The 22,500-nt window shown below is 36.4% G+C and overlaps 1 protein-coding gene across 1 annotated transcript in view; it reads left to right on the forward strand.

The window, feature by feature from the left end:
• Positions 1–22,500, forward strand: part of ATP8B4 (ATPase phospholipid transporting 8B4 (putative)) — a 215,222-nt gene that overhangs the window by 44,722 nt on the left and 148,000 nt on the right. The window contains exon 5 of the mRNA XM_044660050.1: positions 8,793–8,865. Coding sequence (XP_044515985.1) covers positions 8,793–8,865 — 73 coding nt within the window. The remainder of the gene's footprint in view (positions 1–8,792; positions 8,866–22,500) is intronic.

Below are 22,500 nucleotides of genomic sequence, written 5' to 3' on the forward strand. Positions count from 1 at the left end.
ATCTCTCTCTCTCTCTCTCTCTCTCTCTCTCTCTCTCTCTCTCTCTCTGTCTCTCTCTCTCTCTCTTTCTTTCTCTCTCTCTCTCTATTTCTCTTGCCTTCAGAATCAAATAAAAACTTCTTTTTTTGGTATCTAAATCATTTCATGGCCCCATTCCTACCTTTCAGGTCTTATACTTTTCTCCCTTTTATGCACTCTAAGGAGCAGCCACACTGATCTAATTGTAGCTTCTGGAACTGGATCTGGGATCTTCCATCTCTGTGCCTTAGTATTGGCCATCCACCATGCCTAGAATGTTTTGCTTCCTCATTTCTGCCCCTTGTTTTCCTTGGCTTCCTTCAAGAGAGGTCAAATTCCACTTTCTGATGGAGAAAGTCTTTTCTGATCGCAACCACAGGTGCTCCCTCATAGATTACTTTCGTTTACTTTCTATTTTGTATACACCTTCATATCATCTCCCCTCCTAGAACCTGAGCTTCCTCAGGGCTGGGACTGTGTTTTTCTCTTTATTTCTCCTCCAGGTCTTACTTACCATAGCTTAATAGATGTGAGGTGATGAGAGTCAGGCCCAGAGACAGGAGGTCCTGGGTTCAAATCTGGCCTCAGACACTTCCCAGCTGTGTGACCCTGGGCAAGTCACTTGACCCCCATTGCCTACCCTTACCACTCTTCTGCCTTGGAGCCAATACACAGTATTGATTCCAAGATGGAAGGTAAGGGTTTTAAAAAAATTAAAAAAAAATAAATGTGGGGTGAATGACTATTTTTTCAGGAGAATCTCTTTCCTCAGTGTATATTTCTTGGGAGCATGCAAAGATAGAAAGGGAAGGACTTCAAGAGAACCTAAAACCCCTTTTCCTTTCACTCTAGACAATGGGACTCATAGCCCTCTTTAAAGTAAACAACATTCTTCTTTCTGCCTCCATAGTGACTTACCTCTTGGCTGGTGTTTCTACAAATCCCTTTCGCTGGGAATGGTATGAAACTATTGAACATGCCATCTTAATTTTCTTGGATTGGTTTATAGAAAAACCTCGTAGCTCTTAATATTTTATGTTTCATGTCTAAGCAGATTTAAACCAATTCATAAGAAATTATTAGGTGCCATTGCTATCTCTCATCTGCCCCACTCAGAAGTTCCATGTCTTCATGTTCTAAGAGGGCATCTGAAGCCTCTGTGTGTGTGTGAGCACGTGTGCAGATGCATGTGTATGTGTTCCTTAAAGTAATTCCAGTTGCCATTCTCTGGTAGTTAAACTCCATATGTTTTACGGTGTTTCAAGAATTTAAATGTTTATGGGCCTTGTCCTTGAATTCATTGTTCACTGCCTAGAGGCAGAGTTGTAGGTTCGTCCTTTTAACATATTAATTTTTGTGAAACTTGGCCCTTAAAAAGGAAGTTACTTTAGGCCTGAAACAACCTTCTAATAACCATACCCATAAGGAAAATGGCACCATGGTTGTCTAAGAACCTTCCAGTGCTGCAAAATGAAGTGTATTAGCTCTTCTAGTGCCCACATCAAGTTCTCCCTTTGTCTTTCCCCAGTCTCACTTCCAGGGAGAGAAAATTGAGAATCAGAGTGATAAAACGCCTTGCCCCAGAGGCTCTAGGAAGGAAGAGTGACAGGCAAAAGAGGAAGCAGGAGGTAGTGACAACCAGGTCTCTTGCTCCGTCTCAGAGGCTGTGTTGTAACCCTGTTTCCTCTTCATAGGCTGAGCAAGATTGCCTCAAATATGTGGCCTGAGAACAGATGTACTACATATGGAGCCAAAAAGTTTCTATTTTCATTGTTTTCACGATGATGATGAAACTTAATCTTTATGCTTACTAAAATCTTAAGGCCAGTCAAGAGATACTTGGAAAAAGGACTTCAAAGTAATTTATCTCTACTTATTATTTTTGTTTTATTTTTGCCTTCTCAATTCTGCTTGAGGGTTTGGTGGGTTTATTTGATTTTAATTTTTTTTTTGAAGAAAGTATCCAATCTAATTTCTATTTTTGACCAGTGAGCCTGAATGCTTTTGGAGCTTATGATCCTTCAATGTCAGAGTATATGCAAGATATATTTATTGTTTGTTGTTGAGTTGTTGAGTTGTGTCTAATTCTTCATGACCCCACGGTCCAAAGCACACCAAGCTCTTCTATCATCTATTATCTCTCTAAGTCTGTCCAGGTCCATGTTGGTTGTTTTTGTGACCCTGTCTATCTATCCCGTTCTCTGCTGTCCCCTTCTCTTTTTGCCTTCAATATTTTCCAACAGCAGGGTCTTTTCCAATGAGTAAAATGAGCCGAATTATCTGTTTGAGATGCCATGCAAATAGGATAAGAACAGGACTCAACTCATGATTTTATTGATAGAGAACTCACAGATGAAAAAAATACTTCTGCTAATGCACGACCACTGCAAACTCTAGTCCTAGTCTTAGAGGACTGAGAGGTCAAGTGATTGACCTATCCAATATCACATGGAATTTTATTGCTAATCTTTCTAGCCCAATGGCCAGTTCCATATGCATTATGTGATGCTGCCTCTCACCTGCAAATACAATGATAATTACTTGGTAGGGCAATAATACCCCTCATATCTATGAATATGAAAATTCTCTTCTCTGTGTAATATACATGTTTTTAATTCATGAGTAAAAAGAACAGACGGCTAGGTGGTACAGCAAATAGAGTGATGGATTTGTGGTTAGGAAATCCTGGATTCATATCTGGTCTCAGAAATTTATTAGCTGCATGTCCTTGGGGCAAAGTCACTTAATCTCTGTCTGCCTCTGGTTCCTTATCTGTAAAACGGGAATAATAATAACAATATGAGATTGTTGCTAGGACAAAAATGAGATAATATTTGTGAAGCACTTTGCAAATTTTAAAGTGTTATATAAATATTAGCCCTTCTAGTTATTATTACAGTAAGACATTGACCATAAGTAGGTATCAGGTCATGGAGTTTATTTTCAGTTTGCATTCTATTATAACATCTAGAAGAGTTCCTGTTCTGTTTATTCATAGTCACCTTTTTTGGGTAATGCATCTAGTTACTCTACATATATTATCACAGGCAGGGCAGAGAGTGCACAGAGGGTCCACTTTGGTATGAGGAAGACCATGGGATCTAAATATGTCACCATGGACAAGTCACTTACCCAGAAAATGTAAGTTGCTACTCTGATTTGATGGAGAGAGTTTCTGCATTGGGAACTAACTCCCTGTACCAATGGAATCAGAGCAATGGAGTTTTTATTGTTAAAAAAAAAGACATTCTTCAAAGCATTTTACTCTAGTCCATCTTCTTTTCCTTTCAACTTCTTTGATTGATGAAGATTCATGCCAATCACAATCCTGTTTTTCAGATGGGTACTATGTGTAAATCTAGAGAGTTTGGTCTTTTGTCCAAAGATGAAAAAAGTTTGGATTTTGGTTCATCATTCAAGTCAGTGATGAAGAGGTTTGAAAATGCTATAAGCTAATGGCCAATATCTATAAAAGTTCACTTCATGTGATCTGTTTCCCCCATTATGCTTTGTAATTAATCTACGGGGCCTTCTCTCTATTCCTTACTCCAGATAAACCATCTCCTATCATTGTGCCCTTCCATTGCCTATCTGCCATGCCTGAAATGTAGTCTTTCTTCATCACCTTGTAAAGTCTCCCCTCTTCCTTAGAGCAGCCCAGGGACCATATTCTGTATGAAGCCTTCAAGTGCCCTTCCTCACAAATTACCTTGTATTTAACTGCTTTGTATACACATAGACATATTTGTTAAATATTTACTTTATCTATGTATTTATTATGCATGTATTTATTAACTTTGAACTCCAGCTCTATGTACGTATTTTTGAATCCTTACCTTCCATATTAGAATCAATTGGAAATATTGATTCTAAAGCAGAAGATTGATTGATTGATTGATTCCAAAGCAGAAGAGCTATAAGGGCTAGGCAATGAGAGCCAAGTGATTTGCCCAAGTTCACACAGGCTGGTTCTTATCTGAGGACAGATTTGAACCTAGGACTTACCCTTTCTGAGCCTGGCTCTCTATCCACTGAGCCACCCACCTAGCTCCCTACATATATTTTATATATATTTTATATATATTTTAATAATTGTTGTGCCTCCTCATTAGAATATAGATTTATCAGAGTAGTGATTGTTTTCATTCTTTTAATTTGTATTCCCAGTGTCTAGCACAGAGAATAAGCCTTCTGTAATTGCACATGTAATTAATATCATTGTATAACAACCTCAGACATTTTTCATTAGCCCAAATAATTGATAGCAAAAAGTTCCATTCTGCCATTTGTGTTGCATACTTATAGCTTGGAGCTCTCTGTCCCAACTTACCCAAGAAAAACTAGCCCCAATTTGCTAGAGAAAAGCATCGAAATTTAGAGTTATTGAATATCCTAAAATCCGCAAAGAGATCTTGCAGAATCCCCTTGCTACCTGCTTTGCTTTTCCACCTGTATAGTTGTAGTAAGACATATCTCTTTCTGAAGTCTACAGTTACCTAGGAGAAGTAAAAAATTTTAGATCAAATATAGTATCATAGAGCTCTCAAACTGAGGCTAATGTTCTATAAAGAGAGACTCTTAAGTTACAGATGTTCATATCTTGGGGGGTTATGATCACCTGAGGACAGATTTCAAGAGACATATGAACATGGATCTGGAAAAAAAAGGCATTTTTATTTTCGCTAAATTCTAATTGTAATTTAGCATGTCTTTTAGTTATAACTTAAAATAAAACCCTATTATTCTGAGAAGGAGTCTATAGACTTCTCCAGAATGCCAAAGGGATCCAGGACACAGAAAAGGTTTCTATTTGCAAGGCCAGGATAATTCAGGAGCAGCCTAGTTATTTCTTATAAAAGTACAGATTCCATCTCTCTCATTTTCCATAGTTACTTAGTTTTACAGATGTATCTGAATAATGTTATTAAAGTAATGGTGGAGCAATTCCCTCTGGAAATAAGCCAGTACTCCCCAATCATACCTGTAGGAATAAATGTAAGCTGCATATTGTAAGTTCTTCCTTTGTCCATCAAGCAAGATAAAATGCAGCAAAGTATGGCATTGGAATACTCTTGAGTTTTGGCTTCAGATGAAAATGCTACAATTGAAAACTTTCCAGAACAACATGTACTTGGAGCCGTATTAAAGAAAAACTCTTCAAGCATTTAAGCCAAATGACCCAGCAGGCTGATAGTGTGGGGCATATTTCACAGTTGTATAAATATTTAAAATGGTTTTCCAGCCTATAAAGCAAGTCAATGAGGTTATTATTATTTTTAAATAAAAGCTCCACAACGAAATCAACCTGCCTACCTTAACTTGTTGAGAAAATGGGCTCTGCTTATCTTACACTCCTTGCCTGGGAATGGAGTGCTTTCCAAATAGGAAAAATGAGATAATTTACAATTTAGAAGATTTCAAGGGTGACTAGAAACACAATTCATTGCTTTAGGAGGTTTGTCTCTGCAGGGACCCTTTTGACACTTTGGGGAGCTCTGTCTAAATTGTCTAGGGGTCCCTGAAGATTGGACTTTTTCATTCATCTTCATCAATGTTTGTGAATCTGGGAGGACATAGGGAGAACATAGTTTCATGATAACTCTGAACTACAAACTAGGGTGATCATTTTGTTCCCAATTTTGAGCTGCTTGTCTCTTTTTATTAATAGTGTAAAAAATCCAGCTTTCATCTAAAATTCATTCAACTCATGTATAAAGGGATCTCCCTCTAAATTGGCAGGCTCCATCATTTGAAAAGTGGATGTTTTCCAAATTGGAATTATGCACAAGAAGTGACTGAAATGCCCATGCCCATGGAATCCAAAGATTCCAGTGCTAGGCATATGCACAAAAGAGGTCAATGACAGAAAGAAAGTTTGCATACACACCAATTTATTTTTCTGGTAGATAGCAAAAAAACTGGAAACACAGTAGACACCAATCACTTGGGGAATGATCAGACTGTAGTACATGAATGTAATAAACTATTATTGTACAATAAGAAATAATGAATACGATGAAAACAGTGAAGAGTGAAAAGACAAATAAATTGATGCAAAGTGAAATAAGCAGAGCCTTGAAAACAAAATATGCAATGAATATAACAATGGATGTTGAGAAATTATAAAGAATAAGCTTGGTTCCAAAGAAAAAATTTGAGAAGATATCACTCTGCTTCTTGGCTAAGGTAGGGTTGTGAGGTGGGGAGGAGCTGTATTGGTCTAGGGTGGAACATTGTCAAAAAATATGAGTTATTAAAAATATATGGAATGATTTTCTTGAATCCTTTTCCCTCTGTGTTTTTTTCTTTTGAAAAAAATTCAAGGCTACAGAGATGACGCCATTCCAAATGATAAAAAACCAAACGATATCAATACAAATCTGTTTTTAATATCTGGATGCTTTCTAAAATCTTTATAGGTCAACTTTCACCATTCAGTTTGATTTTGCTTTTACAGTTCTTATTCTGCTACTTGCTTTTGACCCATCTATTAATTGTTGAGAAAGAACCACTTGCAGTGTGGTATGGTGAAAAGAACTATAACTCCTGGCCTAAGTTCAAATTCTGCATTGGCTCCTACCTGTGTGATGTTGGGCAAAACCACTTAGGTTCTCTGGACCTCATTTCTTTTCACTTGTACATTTAGAGAGTTGAGTAAATTGGTCTCTAAGATCCCTTCCAGCTCTAGATTTATGATCTTATGAATCTGTAATATTCAATGATAATATCTCTCCTGGCAGTCATGGATGGAGTGTGATCTGTATCTTTGCAAGGAGGATTAGCAACAAAGACATCATAAATCCATTTGAGTATTTGAATAGATAACAGCCCATTTTTAAGGTATTAAATTTTATTTTGTTTTTTTCCCCAATTACATAAAAATTTTTCCAATATTTTAAAAAGAATATCAAGTCTGGAATTCTCTCTCTCCTTCCCTCCCCCATAAACCACTCCACTTTGAGATGGTAAGCAATCTCAAATAGATTTTACATGTGCAACCATATAAAATATTTTCCCATATTAATCCTTTTGTGGAAGGAAATTCAAAGAGAACAAAAATTTAAGAAAGTGAAAAAATTTTGCTTTGGTCTGGATTCAGACTCAGTTCTTTTTCTATGGAGGTAGATGACATTTTTTTAAAATCACAAGTTCTTTGGGATAGTTTTGGATCATTGTGTTGCTGAGAATAGATAATAGTCCTCTTTAAAAGTCCTTTTATTAGGGGGCAGCTGGGTAGCTCAGTGGATTGAGAGTCAGGCCTAGAGACGGGAGGTCCTAGGTTCAAATCCTACCTCAGACACTTCCCAGCTGTGTGACCCTGGGTAAGTCACTTGACCCCCATTGCCTACCCTTACCACTTTTCTGCCTTGGAGCCAATATTGGCTCCAAGACAGAAGGTAAGGGTTTAAAAAAAAAAGTCCTTTTATTTAACATGCTGAAAGCGCTTTTCAACACTCCTTATTATCATTACAAAAATCTTTCTTCAGTACACAAGGGGAGTAGTAACCTTCCTATTTTATTGTTGAAGAACAGGTGCAGAAAATTCATTAAATGATTTTTCTTATGGTCACACAGCTAATCATTAGTGTTACTATGTAAGATCCACTAGAGTAAGGGTTGTTTCTGTTTCTGAAACCCAGCACCTAGTAGGTACTTAATAGATGTTTGTTGAATCAAATCAACAGATTTAGTCAATAATAATCAATAAACATCTATTTAGTGCCCTTTCAGTGCCAAGCACTGTGCTAAGCTGTGCGGGTAATTAAAGAGGCAAAAGGCAGGATCTACACTCAGGAGGCTCAAAATCTAATGAGGAAGAAAACAAGCAAACACATAGATGCAAACAAGTGATAAATAGGATAAATAGGAAACAGATGAGAAGAGAGGCACTCTAATTAAGAGGGTTCAAGAAAGATTTCCTATAGATAATGGGATTTTAGTTGGGACTTGAAGGAAGCCAGAGATGTCAGAAGGTAGAGATGAGAATTGGAGAGCATTCCAAGCATGTGGGACAGTCAGAGAAAATTCCCAGAGAAGAGAGATGGAGTTTCTTGTTGAGCCAGGAAGCCAGTGTCCTTGGATTGAAGAGGATGTGTCAGGGAGTTAGGTAAAAGAACCCTGGAAAGGTTTGAGGGGACCAGCCATGAAGGACTTTGTGTGCTAAGCAAAGGATTTTTATGTTTGATCCTGGAGGCAGTGAGGAGGGGAGTGATGTGTGTATAAACTGAACCTAGGCTTTTCAAGTCTAATAAATCCAATGCTATAAATCCACTCACTGTACCATACTGATTCCCTTTTTTACAGTTTTTCATACTCAATCCAAGACTTCTTTTGTTAACTAATTTTTAAAAATTTCACTTGTCTTCCTTTCCTGTTCCTCGGTGCTTTATTGTTAGTCGTGTTGCTGAAGTGAGCACATCCTTGATATTTCTATATACCTCTTCATGGCTCTCTTCACCTTGACTCTGGTTAAGCATCTTCTACAATGGGAATGAGATCTCTAGATTAAAGAGGTTTGAAAATAATCTTAGCAGCTGAATTTCTTATCCTTTATATTAAAGTTTCTTCAAGCCAAAAAATGCAAAGCAAATGCCAATCAATGTGTTGTCATGCCATTACTTATGTTAGAAAACTGAAAACTGTTTTTACTAGGTGAACATGTCCTAGATTTTTCTTTTGTAATTTGATGTTATATCATTAGTACATGGAAGACTATAGGCCTGTTACTGTCCAAGGTTCTTGAAAAAAGCCATTGATTATATGTTTGTCCATAGATTGCAGAGTGAAAAATGGATGAATGTGATGGCAGGAGACATCATTAAACTAGAAAATAACCAATTTGTTGCTGTGAGTAACTCATTTCCTTTTCTTTTAATCGTGTGTTTTGGAAAATTAATAGGGTACATATATAATGCATAGATATTTATATTACATATATATTGAAGTATATGATAAAAAGAAAGGCTGGTCACATAGCAAGAGAAGGGGATGATAGGTAGACAGACTTAGTGTTCTGCTAGCATCCTTGTGATAGTTCAGGAAAATGAAGAATATCTTTAGCACATTCTATGGGTGCCTCATGACAAACTATGGGAGGACTTAGAGTAAGAGGGGTATGGTTGAACCTCCATTCACGTGTTGGTGTCTGCCCCAAGGGAGGATCAGAAGATCATAGATTAGAGCTATAAGGAATCTATGGGACCATAAAATTCAACCACCTCATTTTTACAAATGAGGAAACTGAGGGACAGAGTTGTTTTTTTTTAGGATTACACAGCTGTTATGTATCTGAAGCAGGATTCTAATCCTGAGCTCTCTGACTCCAAGTCAAGTGTTCCATCTACTATTCTACTCTGCCCTGTAACATGAATATAGTTTTACTACTTAAAAAACAAAAACTAAGTCTATGATTTTATCAGGCAGCTAGGTAGCACTTGGAGTCAGGAAGTCTCATCTTTGTGAATTCAAATCTGTCTTCAGACAGATTTAGCTGTGTGACTCTGGGCAAGTCATTTAACTCTGTTTGCCTCAGTTCCACAGCTGTAAAATGAGCTGTAGAAAAAAATGGTAAACTGCTCCAGTATCTTTGCCAAGAAAACTCCAAATGGGGTTATAGAGAGTTGGAAATGACTGATATAACTGAACAACAACGATTTTGTTGGTGTAGGTCCTACACTGTAGGAGCTCCCTGTGAAAAACTTTGTTTATCAATAGAGATGGCTAGAAGAACTGCAATTCCTAGTCTTAAAGAGTTGTCTAGAACCTTAAGAGATTAAGTGACTTTTACAGGACTACATGAACAGGATCTATCAAGAGGGGAGACTTAAAAAAGATGTTCCTGAATAGAGACCAGCTCTCTATTACTCTGTTATCCTGTTTCTCACATTTAAGTTTATTTTTTTAAACCCTTAACTTCTGTGTATTGGTTTCTAGGTGGAAGAGTGGTAAGGGTGGGAAATGGGGGGGTCAAGTGACTTGCCCAGGGTCACACAGCTGGGAAATGTCTGAGGTCAAATTTGAACCTAGGACCTCCCATCTCTAGGCCTGGCTCTCAATCCACTGAGCTACCCAGCTGCCCCTCACATTTAAGTTTAGATAGTAACTCAAAGTAGATCAGCAGACCATTTTCTAGTAGAGGTCCTTGAGAGAGCCCTTAAGTGATTAAAGATGAACACTGTTTTCAGATATTATAACCATCAACCCCAGTATTCTGGCTCTCATATTAATTCGCATTGTAAAGGAAGAAACTATTTCTGAAATTAAAGATAAGCTGTAGCTCAGCTTTTGTTTAATAAATTAATAAATATTGATTATAATGGATAAGGATTAATACTGAAATAATAGCATCCTAGAGACAGCACAGCAAGGAATACAGAATCCTGGGTTTGAAATCAGGAAGACCTGGCTTCAAATATTCAAAAACCCATTCTAGCAGCATCTCTGGGCAAGTCATGCAACTAATTGAGGGCTTATTTACTAGTTTATATGGGTTGCTGTGGTGAAGAGAGTTCCACCTTGGGAATGCACCACAGAATTGATTCGTAGATCCTTCCTTTAATTGTGTAACGGAATCCTAAGAATTAAAAAGATTTTGCTGTATAGAGCAAGCACACTGGGGCTTAAATGCCCAATCTGCTATCAACCTTAAAACATCAATATTTATATCTGGAAATCTTGGCTTAAGATCACTGAAATATGAATTTTCCCAAATCCATTTTTCTAGGAATCAATTTAAATCCAGAAAATAAGGAAACAAGAGAGAATATTGAAAATCCAGGTTTTTATATTCATCTGATTACACATTAAACATTCAAACAAATCAAATGCAGCTCAAATCTTATCAAAGTGGGCCTCCTAGCCAGTGATGTGTATCACAGTCCATTTACACTAGCCATCTTGTGCCACTCTTGCATGTCCTCCTGTAAGTTTGACAAAGGGAGAGTCCACTGAACATACTAGAATCCTTTCTCACTTTCTCCTGGCATTGTAAAGAAATAGCAGGGGAGCCCATGGGCTATCTATCCACTCACTGACTATCCCTTGCTCTTATCACATGCCCAGTTTATGTTCTCAATCAAACATTTCTTGATGACATTCTTTATTCTACTTCTCCCTCATAATTCTTTTATAACATGCTGCAGCCTATACTCATTAAGAAGTTTATTAAAAATTGTGTGCCAAGTGAAAATTTGCCTATCAAATCATACTTTCCATTATACTTTCAGAAATGTTTTCCTACCAAAAAAAAACAAACCTTGGCCTGGGGCATAATAAAAACAACACGTAAGAATAATGATAATCATTTTAAGGAAAATTCTGTCCTTTTCAAAACACAGTTCTTATGCATTTGATTTTCAATGCAATTTCTAAAAGTGTTATCAAGTGCATTATTTTAAAAGTGTTTTTTAATTTTTTTAAACCCTAATCTCTTTTTATATACATATCCTTCTATATTAATTTTATTTGTTACAGGGCTAGGCAATGGGGGTTAAGTGACTTGCCCAGGGTCACACAGCTAGGACGTGTCCGAGGCCAGATTCGAACCTAGGACCTCCCATCTCTAGGCCTGGCTCTTAATCCACTGAGCCATCCAGCTGCCCTCTCAAGTGCATTATTAATACATAGGACACCAGCAAACTCTGAAGAAAATATGTAATAAATAACATCTTACTTATCTAGAAGTCTGGTAATGCCAACATTGGTTACTTGGAACAGAGCTGAGAACTGGGAAATAAGTAAAAAGACTTCTGAAAAGCCAAAATATTTATAGTAGGATCCTTAATGTACTGGTAGGTGAGTCCTTTAGGCACTTGTTTAGTGCCGATTAGATATAATCCTTTTAAAAAAATACCTTATTGTTTACTTTCCTAGTCTATGGCAGATTAGAAATAGCAAATTAGTGCATATGGGGGTTGAGATGGGAAGATTATTTTACCAAGGATAGATGCATAGACAGTAGCAAGGAATTACAACTGAATATTTGACAGCAAGAGAGGAGGAAAAGTGATTGTAAAAAATAAGCATGTGAAATAAAAACACACACACACACAAGGATAGTATAGAGCTTCTTAGATTCAGGGGCAAAAAGTCCTATACATATATTTTTGAAGTCTCTGAGGATCATACTATATTGGAAGGGCACTGAACGTGGAGTTAGGAAAGGCCTAATTTTAAATTTCTCTTATATTTACTAGCTGTCTAATCCTGTACATATCCCTTTTGGTGCTCAGCTTCAGTTTCCCCATCTGTAAAATGGAAATAATAATACCCACAGTAACTACCTCAATAGGTAGTTTGGGGTATTAAAAAAGGTACTAAATGATGGTAGTCCCAATGGTCATGTTATTATTTAGTCATTTTTCAGTTGTGTCTGATTCTTCATGACTCCATCTAGGATTTTCTTGGCAAAGATCCTGGAGTAGTTTGCCATTTTCTTCCCTAGCTAATTTTTTACAGATGAAGAAACTGAACCAAAGAGGGTTAAATGATTTGCCTAAGGTCACATAGCTAGTAAGTTTCACCCAGCATTCTCTCCACTGAGTTCTCAAGAAAGGTTAAATTTTTTTCAAATATTTAAAGTAAGCATAAAAACACGGAAAGATTTTTTGAAAGATTTCCATCTGAAAGTTTATTTTTAAAAATAACCTCCATCTCAAAATCAATACTGTGTATTGGTTCCAAGGCAGAAGAGTACTAAGGAATAGGCAATGGGGTTAAGTGACTTGCCCAGGGTCCCACAGCTAGGATAAAATAGTTTTGAGGTTTAAAAAGATAAATTGATCAGTCAGCATAAGTTTATTAAGAGTCTACTGTGTGCCAAACACTATTCTAGGTGCAAAAGATACAAAGTCAAAAATGAGTTAACAGCAGTTATAAAAAAAATTCACTTAATGCAAATAACCTAATTTTCTAATAATCCTGGCTGGTTGAGGCTTTGTTCAAATATTCGATGGAACTATTTGTATTTCCTTTAAGTGATGCAGGTCACAAGGTATAGATTTGCTTATCCTGGAAAAATTTTGGCTATGCCTGCCTGTAAGTTTACCACCAGGAGTCTACCCCACATGTTGAGGACCTCCTTGGCTTGTCAGTTTATCCCTTCCTCCCACCAGAGGACCAGCTCATTTCATTGTTTAATTATACATTTTTGATAGACATTTTTTACATTGCTTCTTCTGTGTAATTCCTTATTTAAAAGTTAAGTATGCCCAAGCCCACCATGTTTGTCTCCATTGCCCTTTAGATGATCTTCAACTTCATTTCCTCAGAATCTGTAATATTTTAGGACTCAGAAACATTTTTGGATAATCAATAAGTTGTCTCTGATAGATTTGTGCTAAAAGAAACTTTTTTATCCCACACTATCTATATCTATGATCTAATTATACATCTATTGATGAACAAACTTTATAAGCTGCCCTTCCATATGTATATAGTTGTCACTCTGGATATTATACATTCTTTATGTTCTTGTTTATGAACAAACAAGGAATAGAGAGGATAATAGGGGATAAAATCAAAATTATTGACAATATAAGATTAAAAAGCCTTTGTATAAACAACATAAATGCAACTAAAACTAGAAGGGAAATAGATAACTAGATTAAAAAAATCTTTGCAGCAAAATTCTCAGATAAGAGTTTCATTTCCAAGGTGGAACTGATTCCTATTCATAAAAATAAGAGCCTTTGCCTTATTGCTAAATGGTTAAAGACAGTGAACAGACAGTTGTCTAAGGAAAAATCCAAGCTATTAACAATCTTCTAGAAATAAAATTCTTCAAATCACTAATTATTATAGAAATATAGATTAAAATATCTCTGAGATTCTACCTCACTTACATCAGATTGGAAAAATTGACCAAAAATAGAAATATTAGAGGAGCTGTGTGAAAAAAGGTAATTTACACTTCTGGAAAGTAATGTGGGCCTATGTCTAAAAAGTTAAAAGTGTTTACCCTTTGACCCAGGAATATCACTATTCCAATGAGATCAAAGAAGGAGGTAAAGGACCCATATTTACAAAAATATTTGTTGATTGACTCAACAAATTATAGTATTTAGATTTAACAATGTAAAACTATTGTGGAAAGCTGTAAGAGAGAACTTTGAGAAGATTTCTCTGAACTGATACAGAATAAAGTGAGCAGAACTAGTAGAATAATTTACAAACATGAACACTTTTTATGTTTTATTCAAAGTTATTTTATTTTCCAATTACATGTAATAATAATTTTCAGCATACATTTTCAGGAATTATAAGATTTGTCTCCCTCCAAATTGTCTCCCTCCCTCCCTTCCCTCTCTCTTGTCAGAGATAGTAAGCAATTTGATCTGGATAATACATGTATTATATCATGCAAAACATACTTTCATATTGGTCATTGTTGTAAGAGAATACTTATAAAACCAGAATCCCAAAATAAAACCATAAATAAACTAATGTGGAAGATAAGATGCTTTGATCTGTAACTGACTCCAACTGTTCTTTCTTTGGAAGTGGATAATATTCTTTATCATATGCCTTTCAGAACTGTCCCAGATCATTGTATTGCTGAGAGTAGCTAAGTCTTTCGCAGTTGATCATTGTACAGCATTGCTGTTACTGAAAAAAACAATTTTTAAAAGAACAAACCATTTTGAAAGACTTTCCAACTCAATTTGTAACTATGATTCCAGGGGACTTATGCTATTCATCTTTCAAAAGAGAGGTAATATACTGAGGTTGCAGATTGAGACAAAAAATATACATATATATGATATTATATTTACATTTTGTACAATAATTGTCTATAGAATGCCCTTTGCAAAAGTTTGTCTCTTCTCTTTTAATATCCTAAGTATGCATTGATGAATATTTAGATTATTTCAATAAGCCCAATATTTTAATAAACCCAATATAGATGGGGAAGTAGGTAAATGTGTAGGTAGTTAATAATGTTCATTTTTTTTTAAACCCTTGTACTTCAGTGTATTGTCTCATAGGTGGAAGAGTGGTAAGGGTGGGCAATGGGGGTCAAGTGACTTGCCCAGGGTCACACAGCTGGGAAGTGGCTGAGGCCGGGTTTGAACCCAGGACCTCCTGTCTCTAGGCCTGACTCTCACTCCACTGAGCTACCCAGCTGCCCCCAATGTTCATTTTTTCCTACTTCTCTATAACAACAGTTGTTGGTATATAACTATAAATGCAACTATTTAATTATAATTAATTTAATAATAATGATAATTTAACAATAATGATAATAATGATAAATGATAATTTAGTGATACTGATAAATAATTTAAAAATACTTGCCATGAACATATTGTTATGAAATGACTGAATATCCTATGAAATGCTGTTACTTGTTGCTTTAGGATGCACAATGAAATCAACTCTGCTAACTCTTTTATTTGCCTCTTTAAGGAGAACCAGCAAGCACTTCTTCCACTTAACTCTGATTTCTTTTCCTTGTAGTTTCACTTATGTGGAGAATGATAATTCCTTCAATAGTAAGGTCATTTCTTGGCCAGTGGATTAGGATCTCACATTTAGAGTACCAATAACTAAGTAACTATTTACAGATGGCTTAAAAAACTGTGTGATCCTTAGCATATTTCTTCCTATCCCCTCTGATCATTCTTAGTTATCTCTGCAGAAGTAGAAAGGGCTCACATAGGATTTAGCACCATTTTGTATTTTCTTTGCTTCCTGGATTGTCATTACCAAAAAATTATCACCAAGTGGTCGGACTACTTACTGGTGATGACCCTCTCTGAATTTTGCTAAGAGTGTACTTGAAACCTTTGTAACCTTCCATGCAACACCATCAAAAATTCTTTTGAAGGGTAAAAGTGATATATGGATAGGTCTTTATATTCACTGAAAACATAGTCCAGAAGTGTCAGATTCATTGCCCACAATACTCTCTACTCTGGCCTCAACTAGATTAAAATGGAATTTAGAGATGTTTAACAAAATAAATAAAATTCAAATTCAAATTAAATAATGTTAATTTGTGGTTTTTTAGGTCAGAGATCCCTTTCTATCTGAGTTTGATCTCACCAATGGAATCTGGCATTCTACTTCCTTGAATATTATCAGCATGCAGAGAGATATCTGGCAGCTTATATTTAAATAGCAACTTATTTTTCCTTTGCATGAGTTATCTTCTTTAAGGTTATTTTGGGGTTCACCTCATTGGTGCTAACTCTTTGGAAATTACATAGGTGACTGATGAAGTGGAATCCTTAGGAAGTTCCATTTTAAGTGGCCTGATATTAGGTGCCCAAAGTCTGAGGAGCTTCTGAGCTTTATGTGCTGGCACCTCAATTGCTATAAATCAGGGAGGTAAAATTCAGATGCTCAAACTACCACCATCCAAATTGAGAGCAATTAAGTTTGATTATGACAGGTTGGTTGTTTGACCAATTAACTCTCTTGCTAGTTAGATAGTAAAGCACTTTTTTAAGTAGAGAACTTCTCATTGAACAAAATTGTTAAGCTCTTTGTTCAGTTTTGCATCTGCCACAATTCTTGGACCATTGAAAGTTCTCAGAAAATATTTGTGGAAGGAGTGAATGGATGATTTCCTAGGACCATAGATTTAGAGCAGAAGGAACCTTAGAGATCATACATTCCCACCTTTCCTTCTGTCCTGGTATTGATTCTAAGACAGAAGAAGGGCAAAGGCTGGGCAACTGCGATTAAGTGACTTGCCCAGGGTCACATAGCTAGGAAATGTAAGAGGCCAGATTTGAACCCAGGTCCTCTCTATTCCAAGGCCTGGTGGTCTATCCATTGTGCTATCTAGCTTCTCTCCCCTCTACCCCCCTTCCCACCTACTCATTTTAAAGATGGAGAAACTGAGTCCAATAGAGGTAAAGAGATTTGCTCAAGATGTGAAAAGAGATAGGATTTGAACTCAGATCCTCTGGCCTGATGTACCATTCTGCCTTTTCAACTTGATTGAAGCTAAATCTAAATGTAATAGCATGCCGCACTGCTATTGGGTCCAAAAGAGGTCCAAGATATTTGGTTTCTTCCTTTCCCTCTAAAGGAGCCTAGCTATGGACATTGCCTAAACTCCCAGAATTACATCTCACAGTCTGACCTTTAAAGGAAATCTGAGCAGTCGGGCTCTATTTTCCTTGAAATTTTAATAAGAAAAATCACTTAAAGTTAGATTTAATTCATATCTAGGGTTTTCTCAGGTGGGGAGTAGAATGGTACCTAATATACAATGTAAATCATGTATAGGACATTTATTTCCTCCACACCAAAGAAATTTAGTTTAACATAAAAGATTCACAACCCACTATTGGCAGAGATCTAAATAAGTAACATTAATTACTACTGATGAAATTAGAGGTCCCTTCCAAAAAAGGGGGATCACTGTGTCATTAATTCCAACTCCTTTAATTTTTACTTTTAAGATGCTTTTAGGCTTTTGAGTGGGTATAATCCTAAATTCAGCAGCATTTAAAAAGACTTTTTAGCTCTAGAATCTCTCCTCTCTCCAAAAAAAACAATCTAAAAGTAAATCAAATTAATAATAATGGTAACAATTATAACTGTTGATACTTACATTTCAGAATTTATAAAGAACTTTGTATATCTCATTTGAACCTCACGATAACTGGGTACCATAGGTATTATTATCTCTGTTTCATAGGTGGAGAAACAATGAAAGAGAAATTTAATGATTTGTCCACATAGACATGGTTAGTGTCAGAGGCAAAGCTTGAAACAAAGATTTAAGTACTAAAATTGTTCAGAGAAAATGCATTCAAAATGAGGTTGCCCTGTGCTAGAAGAATGTGGTAAGTTGTTATTTCAGAAATGCACTTCAGAATTGTTGCCTAGCATGGTAGGTTAAATGTAATGAATAACAGGTTACTTCATATAGTTGGTAAAATAATTTTATTATGCTTTGTAAACAATCTTTATATACAACTTATTTAACGTTACTACCTTTTTAAAACCAAAAGAACTATCTTCTGACTTTAAAAAAAAAAGCAATTCCCAATTCCCAATTAATTTATTACCAGTGAGAGTTTTGTTTTAAAGGAAAGGCATTTTTCTGTGACAGGAAATGAAAATTTCCCTTCTGAGATAGGACAGGCCTGGAAAGTCCTTATCCACTGAATCCTACTCTGGCCAAGAGTGGGCTTTTGTTCTCCTCTAATCCTTCACGAATTAGCTAACACTTCTTAAACACCTTTAATGAATCTACCTCCCCAGAGGAAGCATTCTGCTGTCTAATTGCTCTTACTATTAGGAAACCTGTAATGTAACTTTTATGAGCTCCAAGTCAAAGTTCCTTGCTATTTTGATTCAGATACTGTAAATTATCCCTTCCTTATGTGAAGCAAGCCCTGGGTTTTTCAGAGCACCTGAGGAAAAGGCTATTTTGTTTTTCCCTTTTTAATTGTTGTGTAGAGACATACCTTCCTTGTCTAAAATGCAATTCTATTTTAAGAGAAATGCAGGGAGGGAAATTTGAGTGATGGAGGGGGAAGATAAGAGAAATGCAGGGAGTGAAATTTGAATGTGTGTGTGTGTGTGTGTGTGTGTGTGTGTGTGTGTGAAGACAAGAGAAATGCAGGGAGTGAAATCTGAGTGTGTGTGGGGGAAACAAGAGAAGTGCAGGGACAGAAATTTTAGCATTGGGGGAAAGATAAGAGAAGTACAAGGAGGAAAGTTTGAGTGTTTTGATGGGGGGATAAAGGAAATGTAGGGAGGGAAGTTTGAGTGTTTGGGGGAGGAATAAAAGAAATGTAGGGGGGCAGTTTGAGGGTGTGTGTGTGTGTGTGTAGAGATAGGTTGAAAGGAGAGTGAGGGATATAATGAAAATGACTGTAGTGTACCCAAAAATCTTAAATTTGCCAAACATCCAGGTGGTGGCAGCAACAGTTAGAGCCTCAGTGACTTTCCATCAGTTCAAATACTTTAAACCCATCAGCTGTTATTGTATATTAGTTGTGTTTCTGTTTTAACAGTCCCACCACTGGAGTGCTGATTTTCTGTGCTCCTGTGGTAGAAAGGGAGATCTGATAAGATCCAGCTGGATCCCCTTAGCATAGTATATCTCTCTTTCCTACTATTTTTTCCCCTTCCTTGCCCTCAGACAGGAGTTTCTTGTCCCCTTTCTACTAGTTACTTCAATCAGGAGGTCAGAAGCATCCTTGAGTTTATAAGATCATAGACTTAAGACCTAGAAGGTACAGAGGGGCCATTGAGTCCAACCCATTCATATTTTCAGGTGAGGATATCAGGGGTTAGGGAGGTTAAATAATTTGTCCAGGGTCACACAGGCAGTTAGTGCTGGAGATAGTATTTGAACATAGATCTTCTGAACCCAGAAACTGCTCTTCCCATTGTACCACACTGCCTCTTATTAATCATGATGCTTACAATTAACTCGATTTCATCACAGAGACAAAGAAAGAAGAGACACAAATGTAAAGATAGGTAAGTGAGGGATGGAAAAAGTAGCAAAAAGAAGAAAAGGCATGAAGGGCATTAAGCCATGGGACTATTCCATTTTTGTTATTGTCCAGTCATTTCAATCATGTCCAACTCTTCTTAACCCCATGTGGGGTTTTCTTGGCAAAGATACTAAAAAGGTTTGCCATTTCCTTCTCCAACTCATTTTACAGATAAAAATACTGAGGCAAACAAGGTTAAATGAATTGCCCAGGGACCCACAGCTAATAAGTGTCTGAGGCCAAATTTAAGTTCAGGAAGATGAGTCTTCCTGACTCCAGGCCTGCCAGTTAACCGCCTAAATATGTACTAATCAAATTTAAAATACTCTAAATTAGACTACGTTGTTGTTTTAAAAATCATGCCAATGACACATGTAAAACCCAGTGGAATTGCTCATTGGCTATGGGAGGGGTATGAGAGTAAGGGAGGGAAAGGACATGAATCATGTAACCATGGAAATTTTTTTTTAAAATCAACTAATTAATTAAATAAATGAACTTTAAAAAATCATGCTAATTTGCTTCAAGGTATACAAGAAAGCTGGAATTTTTGACTTAATGGATATAGCTAGCTCTGACTTGATTTCATCTGACTAGGTAATTTTTCTACGAATGAAAGAAAAACATTTATTAGTAAGTGCTCGCTATATGTCAAACATTGTGCTAACAACTGGGGAAACCAAAAGAAAAATTAGATAATTCTTGCTCTCAAAAAGCTCATACTCTCAAGGGGCAGAAAACAAAGTTCAGCTGTAAAACTGATAGTCCTAGAAACCTTAAGGTTGCAGCTATGGAGCAAATGGCAAGGATCAGGGGTTCTCAGGCTATCAATTTAGATAAGAATTTATAAAGTGATTAATACAGTACCTGGCTCACAGGAGGCAAAAACTTGTCCCCCTCAACCCCCTTCCCCTCTGTCAACAGATCAGGTAACGGTGCCACAGGTCTGCGGCAGGGTATAAAGATAGGGGCAGATGATAGGCTATACAAGGTAAGGTAAGGTCTGGTGGTCCTTCATCTCCTTGGAAGGTGATTCCCCTATCATACAAAACATGTGAGCAGTTAATCCATGAGATGGGTTCTGAGCAACCCCTATTTGGAGAGTGGTTGGAGAGGAAAAGCAAGGGGGCAGATCACCCTTGGTGGTGGCAAATCCGAGCACCTAGACATTTCAGATGAGTTCTGGGATGACCTAAGGCCAGAAGATAGGGTGAGAGGGATGCAGGAGGACAGAAGAAGAGATCACTATAGCCCAGTGGAGACCTCATAAATTGATGGGCAACTAGGATTACATAATTCAAATGGAGTTTCCAAAGATTCATAGGCTCATAGGATTGTAGAAGTAGAGCTGGAATTAACTTTAGAGGTCTGATAAGTACAATGGAAGAGAATCTACTTTACCTAGTTATTCCTGAAGTGCCTTTTTATTGAATTTTTTGATCCTAATTCAATGTCAGCCAAATATAGCAACTAGATTTCATTTTGAAGGGCGGGAAATGTTCAGAATAAGTAAATGAATGTTAGTTCCAAATGTTTAATTAATAACTCCAGTGGATCTATGCTTTTGGGGAGGTTTGGTTTGTTTGTTTTTAAATTTTTTATTGTATTTTTCTTTTCCAGATTACATGTATACACAATTTTAATGTTAGTTTTCTGACATTTTGCAATCCATGTTCTCTTCCTCTCTCCCTTTTCTCTCCCCTCCTCAAGAGGGCAGATAATATGATATAGGGCATACATGTGCTAGCTTTTGATACATATTTCAATGTTATCCTGTTGTGAAGAAACACATGTTGCTTATCCAAAAAACAAACAAACAAATAACTCATGAAGGAAATAAAGTGAAAACTAGTATGATTCAATCTGTATTCAGACTCCATCAGTTTCTTCTATGTTAGTGGATGGCCTTTTTCACCAAGAGTCTTTTGGAATTATATTGACTCCTTACATTGCCGATAATATTGAAATCATTCACAGTTAATCATCCTACTTCATTGCTCTTATTGCATACAGCAATTCTCCTGGTTCTGCTCACTTCACTTTGCATTTCTCATATAAGTCTTTCTAGGTTACAATAGTATTCTATTACAGTTATATATCACAATTTGTTTAGTCACTTCCTAACTGATGGACCTGTCTTCAATTTCCAGTTCTTTGCCACCACAAAAAGAGTTACTATAAATATCTTTGTAAAAATAGTTCCTTACCCCTATCTTTGATCTCTATGGGATTGTACTTACTATTGTGTAATAAACTTGGCCTACTTTAGTTTTTGCCTAAAGCTAGCCCTGATCAGGAGTGGAAAGAATCAGGAGTGCTAGTTTAAAATTCTAGCTTTAACACTTAATATTTGTATAACCTTGGGCAAATAATTTAAACTTTCTGAAGTTCAGTTTTCTCATCTTTAAAATGGGGATAAATTAGAATCTATATACAGCATCCTTAACAAATGACCATCTATCTTTTGCTTGAGGATCTGTTATTCTCCCTTAGTTAATCCATTTCATTTTAGATTTTTCTAAACCTTAGAAAGATCTTCCTTATAAGTATCTGAAACTTAACTTTCTTCATTGCTCCTAATTATGTCCTTTGAGAGGAACAACTAATCCTGTTTTTACATAAACAACTTGGAAATAGCTATTATTTTTCTTCTCCAGATAACCATCCATAGTTCTTTCAACTGATCCTTCTATAGCATGATCTCTAGCCCTTTCCTTATCTTTTTCCTCCTAATCTGGCTTCTCTGAAGCTTATCAGCATCTTTCCCAAAATGTGGTGCCCATATTTTTAAAAGTACAATACTTCATAAATAGACTTGTCAGGGAATAGGCCAGCAGGACCATTGCTTCTCTAGTCCTAGACATCATGCTTTTCCTTAATTCAGTTTAAGATTTTAATAGCACTTTTTGGTTGTTGTAGCCCACTGTTAGTTAATAAACATTCATTAAGTACCTGCCATGTTCTAAGCACTGTTACTATTAAGCATACAATGCACTAAAATTCCCTGGTCTTT

The sequence above is a fragment of the Gracilinanus agilis genome, chromosome 2 (assembly GCF_016433145.1).
Source record: "Gracilinanus agilis isolate LMUSP501 chromosome 2, AgileGrace, whole genome shotgun sequence".
Taxonomy (NCBI): domain Eukaryota; kingdom Metazoa; phylum Chordata; class Mammalia; order Didelphimorphia; family Didelphidae; genus Gracilinanus; species Gracilinanus agilis.